Source organism: Gavia stellata, chromosome 20 (genome assembly GCF_030936135.1).
Source record: "Gavia stellata isolate bGavSte3 chromosome 20, bGavSte3.hap2, whole genome shotgun sequence".
Taxonomy (NCBI): Eukaryota; Metazoa; Chordata; class Aves; order Gaviiformes; family Gaviidae; genus Gavia; species Gavia stellata.
The window spans coordinates 11,590,112-11,600,602 of NC_082613.1; the positions used below are offsets into that span (position 1 = coordinate 11,590,112).

The 10,491-nt window shown below is 58.2% G+C and overlaps 1 protein-coding gene across 1 annotated transcript; it reads right to left on the minus strand.

The window, feature by feature from the left end:
* Positions 1–1,413: 1,413 nt before the first annotated feature.
* On the minus strand, positions 1,414–8,449 carry MATN4 (matrilin 4). The gene is made up of 10 exons (XM_059827260.1): positions 8,344–8,449; positions 6,374–6,943; positions 4,969–5,091; positions 4,373–4,495; positions 4,146–4,268; positions 3,889–4,011; positions 3,056–3,469; positions 2,531–2,683; positions 1,650–1,754; positions 1,414–1,472 (listed from the first exon to the last, which is right to left on the minus strand). Exons 1-10 carry the CDS (start codon positions 8,417–8,419, stop codon positions 1,414–1,416), a joined length of 1,869 nt encoding a protein of 622 aa, XP_059683243.1. The 5' UTR covers positions 8,420–8,449.
* Positions 8,450–10,491: the final 2,042 nt, after the last annotated feature.

Here is a 10,491-nt window from a genome sequence, read left to right on the forward strand (position 1 = left end):
TGTGTCCTGGGGGAAAAGGAGCTGTGCTGAAGCAGTGTGAGCCCAGGGCTCTAACCATCCTCCTCCTCCCACCAGCTCAGGGCTGCCCAGCACCCTGCACAGCCCCATGAGCCCCCCAGGCACACGAATCCTTCCTGCACGAATTACTAGTTCAGAAGCAACAGCTTCTCTCAGTCCTGCTTCTCTCTCACCTCCTGGGTATGGGACCAGCAAGCAAGGTGGCCACGTGAAGGACCCCTCCAAAAACCTGCAGGAAGGAGACAGGACTAAGGGGAAAGCGCCTTTCCCCTGGTTGTGGGACATGGGTGCTACACCAAGGTGGGCTCCTGTGATTAAAAACCCACCTCTGCCCCATGCACCCCATGCTCCAACAAGCACAGGCTCCAAAGCAAATACTAGTGACGGTGACATGGTGTCTGTGCCACGCTGGCTTCCTCCAGCTGGACCCGGGTCTGCAGCATCCCAGCCCGCCCACAGAGCAAGGATTTTTGCAAAGGATTTTTGGAGCCTGAGGACAAAGGGCCTTTGCAAAAGCCAGAGGCCCCTGTTCTGACGCAGAGCTGCCTCCGCGATCCTGCAGCCCAGCCAAAAGGAGAGGGACTTGTCATACAAATCTTCAGGGTGTTTATTGTCAGGATAGAAATTTCTTTATGTAAAAGAAGTGTTTAAAAATAGCACTACCCTGCCCTCAAAATGAAATATATATATATATATATACACACACACACATAGATATTTATAGAAAGAATTATTACCATTTTGCTATGTGATTAAAAAACCAAACAAGATAATGACCGACTCGCAAACAATTCTGCCAAAACGGGGGCAAGGAGATCTGCCGATTCCTGCCACCCGCTTTCCCATGGGTGCACACCCGGGCACCATGCTGGGAGCCGGCCGGGCGGCATGCATCCCCGTGCACTGCCCGCGGCGCCCGGCTCTCCCTGCCCCACCACCTGGCCGCAGACGCTGAGACAGCAGAAGCTCTCAGGGTGCCATCACTGTAGGTTTTTTCTCTTGCAAAGCAGCTTGCGGGGCGCCGGGGGCTGCGGGGGGCTGCGCAGGGGCTGGTTCATCCCAGTCGCTCTGGGAAAAGGCCGGGCGTCACGCCTCCTCTTCCAAAGCCCAGCCTGCCCATGCAGTCATCCCACCTCATCCCAGACCTGCCAGTTCGGAGGAACGAGGCAACAGCAATGGCTCAACCCCTTGGCTTCGCAGCAGGGGGTTTTGCTCAAGTTCTTTTTTGGGGTTTTTTTTTAGGATTTTTTGTTTTTTAATACACTCCGCGCCCCCCTGGGGATTTTGCAATACAAGAACAAACACTGATGCTTTACAATAACCTAGCAATAACAATGCCACGTAGCTACTGTACGTCGCCATGCCCCGTCCGAGCACTGCAGCCCTCTGCAAGGATCACTTCTTGTTGGCAATCTGCTTTTCCAAGTCTTCGAGTCTGGCTGTCATCTGAGCAAGTGAACGTGCTAAGGAAACAGCATGATCTGGATGGTCTGGTGGCAAAGAGCTTTTTACACTTGAAGGAGCCCAAGATTTTCCCCATTCCCATTTATCCATCCCTCCCTTCCCTGCGTGCGGTCTGTCCCCAGGCTGCCCTGCACCCCAGCAAGCCCAGGCATCACCCCAAAGGATATTTTTCTCAGTCAGGCTCTGCAGGATGGCCACGGTATTCGTCTGGAACTGCACCAGCGCCTCGCACTCACACGGGCTGCGGATCGCCGTCTCCCCTTTGCCCTCCTCTGTGACCGTGGGGGTTTGGGTGCAGTCAGAGCCACAGCCCTGTGGTGCCTGGCTCTCCCCTGCTCCCGCACAGCTCGAGTCCCTTGTCCCTACAGCCACCCACCGGGGCAGGACCTGAGCCTTGGGGCTCTCCCATTTTCCTTTCTTGTTCCAGCCTTTTCACCAGGCTGCACCCCTGCTAGCCCAGCGAGCTCGCTGCCAGGCATCCCACCAGGCAGCCCACCGAGCTGCCGGGCATGTGGTCACAGTGGGCTGAGGACAGTCAGCGTGGAGCTTTGGCTCGCCTTTGAGCCGGGGTGGTGGTGGGGATGCTGACCCCATGTCTGCAGCCCCACGGGACAGCACTGGGGAGCCCCAGCCTGTCCCACTGCAGGGAGACCCTCACAGTAACCCATCGTGGTCATCCTGCCCCCAGCAGCAGCAGAGGCACAGGTCTGGACCAGCAGACAGGCCATCCTCGGAGCTGGGGCAGCATCCCTCAAGGCAGGGTGTGACTCTGCCCATGCAACAGCACTGGGGCAGCCACTCACACGCCATCCCTTTTGCATTCAACCCCCAGCTCCACCTTCCCCTTTTCCACTCCCTCCCTGGGACCCACCTCTATACCCTCAACAGCCTGGAGAGATCCAGACACCCGAGGCTTACACCAGCCCAGCTCAGCCCTGGGGCACGAGATGCTGGGTGACAGACACACAAACCACCCCCCAGCTCTGCAGGGAGAGGAGGGCTCCCCCGGCTTGGGGCTGAGCCCCACAGCGTGGCCAGGGGCACCCACCTGGGCAGATGTTCAGCTTGAAGTTCTCCACGAGGTGAGTCATGGTGGTAAAGTCTGCCGAGTAGGAGAAGTGCTGCTCCACTGGCTCGGAGGCGATCGCTCTCAGCTCCTCTTCCACAGCCTTGCCAACACCCACGGCAAACATGACGATCCCTGCGTGGCAAGGACGGATCCTGATCGCTGTGCCAGCCGCCCCACATCAAGTAGCCCCAATCCCAGAGGGAGCAAAGCCGAGGATGAAGGATTTCCCCTGGGCAGCCAAGGATGCAGGACATCCCCCAGGCTTCCCAAATACACCGCAGGAAGGATGGGCAGAAGTGCAGCACCACCACTACAGTGGAGGCTGCCACATGAAAGATGCTGCCCAGAGCACCCTGTGACCACGGCAGAGGCACGTCTGCCCCTGCGGACCCAGGCGATGCAGCACCCCAAGGCTGCACGCTGCAGCCTCCCCCAGAGCCAGCCCGAGGAACCGTCCTGGGATGCGCAAAGCACTGCAATTTGGGGTTCCCCAGCCCCCCGCACCTGACTCCTTCGCTCTCCTGGCCCATTCGGAGATGTCATCCTGGGAGCGCCCGTCTGTGAAGACAAGCCCAATTCTGGGCACATTGTGGGAAAGAGGCCTGGCACCTTCCAGCTCAGAGAAGCTGTGCTCCACCATGTGCTTGAGAGCAAGGCCCGTCATGGTGCCTTTCTCCATGTACTCCACCTCCATCACCGCCTTCTTGATCTCATCCGCACTGTGGTACTTGTTGAGGGGGAACTCGGTGCGAACGCGGCTGGAGTACTGCACCAGCCCCACCCGCGTGCCATGGGGGGACACCTCCAGCAGGTCTACAATGCGGTTCACAAACTGCTTCACCAGCTCGAAGTTTTGGGGCCGGACGCTCTTGGAGCCATCGATCACCATCACCAGGTCGACACGCCCAGCCCCGCACTCTGCAGGCACAGGGGGAAGGGGAGAAGGGACTGGTTTGGCTGTGGGCACCGCGTAGACCCCCTGGACCTGCAGCTGGGGTGAGGCCGGGAAGCAGGGCAAAGCATTCCCAGGGATCTCAGCCCAAAAACCTCCACTGCCACCCCAGCGTCCCCTGAAAGTCCCTCCTAGGTCTCCCTTTTCCTGAACCTTTCCTCAAAGCTCCTGTTGCATCTTCTGGGCCATGTCTCTGAGGCCATGAGTCTGCATCTATCCCCGCAGCAGCCGGGGCACTCCCCCAAGCCCAGCCAGCTCTCCATCCTCTTCCAACCCAGCTCAGACAAAGTCCCACTTAGACCCCCAGCCTAGTTTTAGGTAAGCCCTCGCCAGGAGCACAGAGCCCAGACGAGCAGGATGCCAAGAGCCACGTCCCAGTACTCACTGCTGCACGCCTTGCCGTCAGCCTGGAGCTGCTGGCCCTCGGGGCATACGCAGTGGTAGGAGCCCTCCGTGCTCATGCACTTGAACTCGCAGCCGTGATCCACCCCATTGCAGAGGTCGGTGGCTGGAAGACAAGCCAAGGGCACAGGGTTATCCCCATCCAGGCGGGGTGGTCCAGGAACAGACCTTCCCCTGGGGACGGGGCAGGACAGAAAGGTATCTGCCGTACACCGCAGTCTGTGCCGTGCCGGGACGTACCCCTGCAGGACCTGCTGTCGGGCTGCAGCGTGAACCCGCTGCGGCAGCGGCAGTAGTGCCCGGTGGGGATGCTCACACACTCGTGCTGGCAGCTGTGGTTTCCGAAGCTGCAGTAATCGATCACTGGTGAGAGAAGGAGAAGGGTGGATGGAAAGGGAAAGACAAGAGAAGGAGAGGGAGAGTGAGAAGCAAATGAAGAAGGGACAGGAAGGGAGACAGCCACTTACCAGAGCAGCTCCTCTTGTCCTGGTTGAGGTAGTAACCCACGCGGCAGCGGCATGAGTACGACCCACGAGCGCTGACGCACTGGTGCTGACAGCCGTGTCTCCCGTCTGCACATGCATCGATGGCTGCAGGGGAACAGGACATCTGTCACCCTCCTGCCCCGGCCTCCCCGCGGCAGCCGAGCAGGGACTGCTCCAGGGCTTCAGGGAAGCTGCCAGCACCCTGAGACAAGAAGGAGAATCCCTGGGGTGGTGGCTAGAACCAACTAATACAGCTTTGCACTCAAAATATAGGGCCAAAACACTGTGTGCTTGGGCTGGGACGTGCATCCTCTGGTACCCACTGCCTGGAGCCCCCTTAGGTGACGGGCTGGTTGTGCCCACGTGAGCCCCAAGTGTCCCATCCCAGAGAGGTGACCAGGATTTAGCAATGCTGAATGTCCCCAGTCGTTACAGACCCAGCAGGCAGCGTGCTTGGTGAACAGAGCACCCAGGCTGCTGCTGACCTCACTGGGTCCTCTGCTCTGTTTCAGCTTCCTTCTGTGAGACCTGTAACTACAAGTCCTCTACGAGAATTAGGATAAAAAAAGGGTTTTTACGCGAACAGGTCTTTCCATCCACGTTGAGCCTGTAGCCCGGGTTGCATTCGCAGTAGAAGGAGCCGGGGGTGCTGACACAGCTGTGCTGGCAGCCATGCTCCTGCTCCACACACACGTCCACCCCTGCAAGACAGAAAGGGCATCAGAGCGGCCCACGGGCACACTGGATGTGCGGGGACTCCAGCTCCGGCATGTGTCCCATCCCCGCAGCCAAAGCCACCGGGATAAGCGGCACGACCCCAGCCCTTCCAGCCCCAGCGCTCACCCACTGTTTTTCAGTGCAGGGACACAGACGCTGCACGGGGCAGGTTTCTGAACCGCCTTGGCTTTCAGATCTACGCAAGCACTAAATCAGTGCTCAATATTAATTGTTACTGTTGATAGCGTGAGCTGAGTAAGCGAAAGCTTGTGCTCAGCGAGAACATGCCAAAGGAGCCAGGTCTGTGCGTCCGTGCGTCCAGGAGCCTGCAGAGCTGGCCGGGAAGCATGCAGCAGGGCAGGCAGGTGACAGGCAGGGCGTTGTAAGCAAACTCAGCAGGAGTTCATCAAGCGCAGGAGCACATCAAGCGCAGGAGCACATCAGAGCCCTGGGGGGCAATATCTGGTCAGCCCCGGACCCCAGCCCCAGCAAGCAGGGACTCACCACAGCACACACGTGCCCCTGGCTAGGAAACACTGCCTGAAAGAGGCTGGTAGCTGCTTCTGCCCTTCAACAGATGCTGATGCATGTGAGCAAGGTCTCGCCAGCCCACTGCAGTGCCAGGTCTCCAGCAAAACCCACCAGCACGGGGGGGACAGACAGGTCCCAGCCTGCAAGCTCCTGACCCGCGCCAGCATGGCCACGGTGCGAACCAGCCTCCCAGCACCCAGCCGAGACCAGCCGGATGCTCCAGAGCAGCGTCACGCAGCCAGGGTTTTATTAAACACAAATGTGCATGAAGTGGATGCCATGCACATGTCTATGTAGGAGGAGAACCTGCTAGAGCCACACTGAAATGTATACAGAGCTCTGGGGTGTGTCATCCATTCCCATCACACCCAGAGAAACTAGCTCCGCATTTCCTGCTCTTTAATATTCCCATCACTGCTGCCACGACGTCCTGGCTTGGGGCAGAGCTACCAGGCACAGGTGAAGAAAAGCACTTGCTTGCAATGCTTTTGAAGCTCTCCTTATCTCGCCCCAGCAGAGGAAAGGTGAGCAAGAAGAAAGGAGAGCAAGAGGAAAGGTGAGCAAGAGGAAAGGCCATCTGTCCCGGCATCCCATCGGGGAGGTTGCTTCCCTGTCCATGCTGCTCCTAGCAAGGGCAGCCACCCCAAACACCCATCTGAAGGTCACCTTCTAGCCTGGATGAGGAGCAGGCACGAGGGCAACCCTTGCCACCCCGCAGCCCTGGCTCTCACCCACCGCAGAGCTTGTCCTGGAACTGCTTCCCAAACTGCTGGATGAGCTCGAAGGACTCCACCAGGAAGACGTGCTCCTCCAGCGGCGGCGAGGCCATGGCCCGCAGCGAGTTCATGTCTGCCCGCTGGATGCCCACGGCATAGATCTCGATGCCAGCGTTCCGGGCCTGGGTGGCCACCTCGGTGACACGGTCCTGGGGCCGTCCGTCCGTCACGATGATGGCAATGCGGGGGATCTTCTTGTGCAGAGGGCGCGCGCCCTCCTGGGTGGTGAAGGCCACGTTCATGGCGTACTGGATGGCCAGCCCCGTCATGGTGCCCTGGGCCAGCGGCACGATGCTGTTGATGGCCTTCTCCATGTCCGCACGCGTGAAGAAGGTCTTGAGGGAGAAGATGTTCTGCACCTGGCTGGAGTACTGGATCACCCCCACCCGCGTGGCATTGGGGCCCACGTCCAGGCTGCCGATGATGTCCATCATGAACCGCCGCATGGTCTCGAACTCGAAGGGGCGCACGCTACGGGAGCTGTCGATCACAAACACGATGTCCAGGGGACCTGTCCTGCACTTCAGGGCTGGAAGGGGGCAAAGAGATGGTTCAGCGTCATGGCTGCCTGTGGGGAGCAGGACTGGGAGCTGAGACATCCCCATCGGGTGGTTGCAGGGGTGCTCAGTGGGGGATGGAGAGGGCAGGTCTGGGCAGCCCCCACAAACCAGCACCTTCCCACTGCCAAACAAACCCATGGAGGGTGCTGGCAGAGCGGGAGCAGGGACAACAGGCAGGAGAGACATGCCCAGGTCGTGGGGCTGTGGGGAAACGGCAGTGTCCCCTCCTCCCCGACACTGTCCCTGCAGCCAGACCCAGCTCCTGCTCCCTGCATTTTCGCAACCGACAGCCCCAGAGGCTGCAGAAACGCCTCTCTGTCTGGTGGCATGTGCCCTGGCAAGGTTTAGGCACAGGTTTAGGCAGCGGCATCTTCATCTCTGCAGCAAGTCAGAGCACTTAAGTGTAAAACAGCCCAGTGCCTCGTGCTGTCCTCTGCAGGCTGCAGCTCCTGCTCCAGACCTCTGCACCACACGGGCTCCTGCTGCTGCGGTGCCAACCATGAAAATACTGCTTTGGGCAATTCTTCTCTTCCCCCGGCAGCTCCAGCCTTCCCTGTTTTTTACTGCATTTTGCCTGTTTCTGCCTAAAAGGAGGGCTTGCTTTGTTGGTTTTTTTTTAAGGGCAGAAAATGAGACAGTGAAAAGCACAGCTCAGGGCACACACATGGCAGGGATCGAACCAAAGAGCCTCTCTTGGACATATGGGTGCTACTTCCAGTGCAAGCCGTGAGAGTGTTTAGCAAGTGAAATGCCAATGAACATATTTTGCTTGGCTCATGTGTACCCAAGCCTGGGAGAATTTGGCCCTAATGGTAAGCAAACACTTTGAGTCCCCTTGGGATGATGCCCAGACCTGGGCTGTCGTCTCAACTGCTCCAAAGGTCTCTGAGACATACCCACTCCCTTCTCCGTTTGGTGCCTTCACTGTTTTTAAACTGGAATTGATTAAGCTCCCTCTGCCCCGGGAGGAGAGAGGCTGCTGCCCCTGAGTTTGCTTCGTCCCCCCCATCAGGAGACCCGTGCAGGGAGGGGGTTCCCCCTCACGCCTCTGCCTCCGGCCGAGGTCGGAGCCTGTGGGCAGGAGGGTGACAAGCCCTGAGGCTGGGCTGCATCAACACTGAGGACGTGCCTGAAGCAAGTGGCACCAGAACCACCGTGCTGGGGCCAGGCTCGGGCTCCCGCTCCCCTGGACAGCCCTGGGAAGTCCAGCTCCCATGTCTGGGGGGATCCTCCATCCTCCTGGGGACGCCCCCGAAGAAGAAGCACCAGGTCCCCCCACCTCAAGCAGCAAGCCACCTTCCGAGGGCTTCGTTGTCCTGACAGACTCATTTCTCTCTTCCCCAGGCAATTCCCACTGGCCAGGGCTCACCTGCAGGTTTTGGTCTGGCTTCCAGCATCGTCAGCAGAAGCAGGAGGAGAGGGGCAACGGGCAGGAGCTTCATCATGGCTCTGCAAGACCACACGGCTCCGGGGCTGGGGGGACTCGCTGTGGGGAGAAGATGACATTGCAATCAGTGCTGCGGGTGGGCTGAGCCGCAGGGCCAAGCTCACCTGTGGTGGGTGTCCCCAGGCAGTGCCAAAAACCCTGAGCAGCAGCAGTTTTGACAGATTCATCCCCAAACTTCACTGAAGCCACATGGGACTTTTCCCATTCGAGGACTGGCAGTCTCAGCACAGCTAAATTTCATTACAGTAGCAATGATCTGCCAAAGGGTCTGATTTTCTGCTCTGGGTGGAGCTGGCCATCGGACAAGCCTTATTTTCACTTGCAAACCAGGCGGATGGGATGTTCAGCCAAATGCTTTTTCACTGGCGGTGCGGTGTGGCTGCTCTCCGCAGCCAGCCAGAGAGTGGGAAAGCTGCACCCGGGGACGCAGAGCACCAGCCCTCCTGACACTCCCTCCGCACGGCAATGTGCTGGGAAGAGAAGCCCCCAGATGAGACACCAGCACAGACAAAACCCGCTCAAAAGTCTCTCAAAGTCACTGGCAAAGACCGTTTTTCCAAGAAGCTCCATAAATTTGTTCTCTGCTTTTTTCCAAACTACCTTTGGAGACCAGGGAGCAGAAGCCTCCACAGGCACAGGGTGTAACGGTGCCTGCACAGACGGGCTTGCACCCATTCCCCCGGGCAGGGCGTTGGGTGAAGCACTGCCAGCCTGCTGCTCTCCTTCCCATCACCCCAGGGGACCCCACCGCCCTGTCACCAGCTCTTTGCAGCTCTCCCCATCCCGCTGGCTTTTCCGAGGCATGCTCTGCACCCCAACAGTTTTTTCACGCGTTTGAGGTGGGATAGTTGGGGGAAAGATATTTAGACCAGTTACCCAAAACCTCAGCTTGTCACTTGTCTCCCTCCCTGCCCACCTCTGTGTTGCCTTGCCTTGCCTGGCTCCTGCAGGGACACAGATTTATTTGGTTTATTTTCATTCCAGCTCTGGCTGGAAACCTAAGGTGCTGGTGGAGGCGGGAAATGCCACAGTTTATGCGGCTTCCCCCGGGAGACATGCAGCACCGTGACCGGGCACAGATACTGGAAAGGTGCTTTTAAAAAAAGCACATGGAAATTCATTTTATCAGTAGTTATCAGCTGATATTTATTTAGCCCCAGGAGGTCTCAGTTGTAATTCATCACCAGGGTTGCCATTTAATTGCTCAGTGGTTACGTGCAGCCCTGAACCTCATGTATTTGATACCAGTGACGGTGATAATAGGTTTCACAGCTGCATCTTAAAATTGTCTCCAGACTCAGTGTTCACACCTGAAAAATGATATTGAAGAATTAGAAGCACGGAAAAGGGCTACAAGAATAAACTGAGATCCAGAATACTAGTCTCAAAGTGAGAGACTCAGTCTTTTCCCGAGGAGCACAAGCAGCCCAGGACATGGGGGCTCTGCAGCGGGCGTCGGGGGCTCCCGCAGAGCCGTGCAGCGGAGGGGCCAGCGAGATCGCTCCGAGCTGCGGGGCCGAGGGGAGACTGCAGCCCAGCAAGCATTTTCTAGGAAGCCTTGGGGCCAAGGCAAGCAGCGCTTTGTGGCCCACTGGCAGCGGCACCGTCCGGGAGTGCTCGGGTGCCTGTGTCCCCTCACAAAAGCACCATGTGCAAGCAGAGAAGCAAACAGCCCCTTCTATGCCAGCTTCGTTTCCCCATTTATTTAGCGGATTCTCTTTCCAGCAATGCTTTTTTCTGGGGGAGAAAGCGCTCAGTAACCACTGAATATTTTGGGGACAGCTGTGCCACCCATAATGTCTCTGCAGCTCTCCGCTCTCCAAGCCTCCCTGCAACGGCAGCTGGCACGCAGCCTGCATCTCACAGCATCCAGATAGCTTCAAAGCCAGCCCAGAGAGAGGAATGAGCTCTCGGGCCAGGAACCAAGGAGGAGAAAACCAGTTCACGACTGATCTATTTTTAACAGCATTTCAGCTTTGGATGAAGTCTTGGCTCTCCCCACGGCTGGAGGGGCTGATGCTGCCTGGACAGGGCAGGGCACAGCGGCTCAGCCATACATCCAGCACTGGT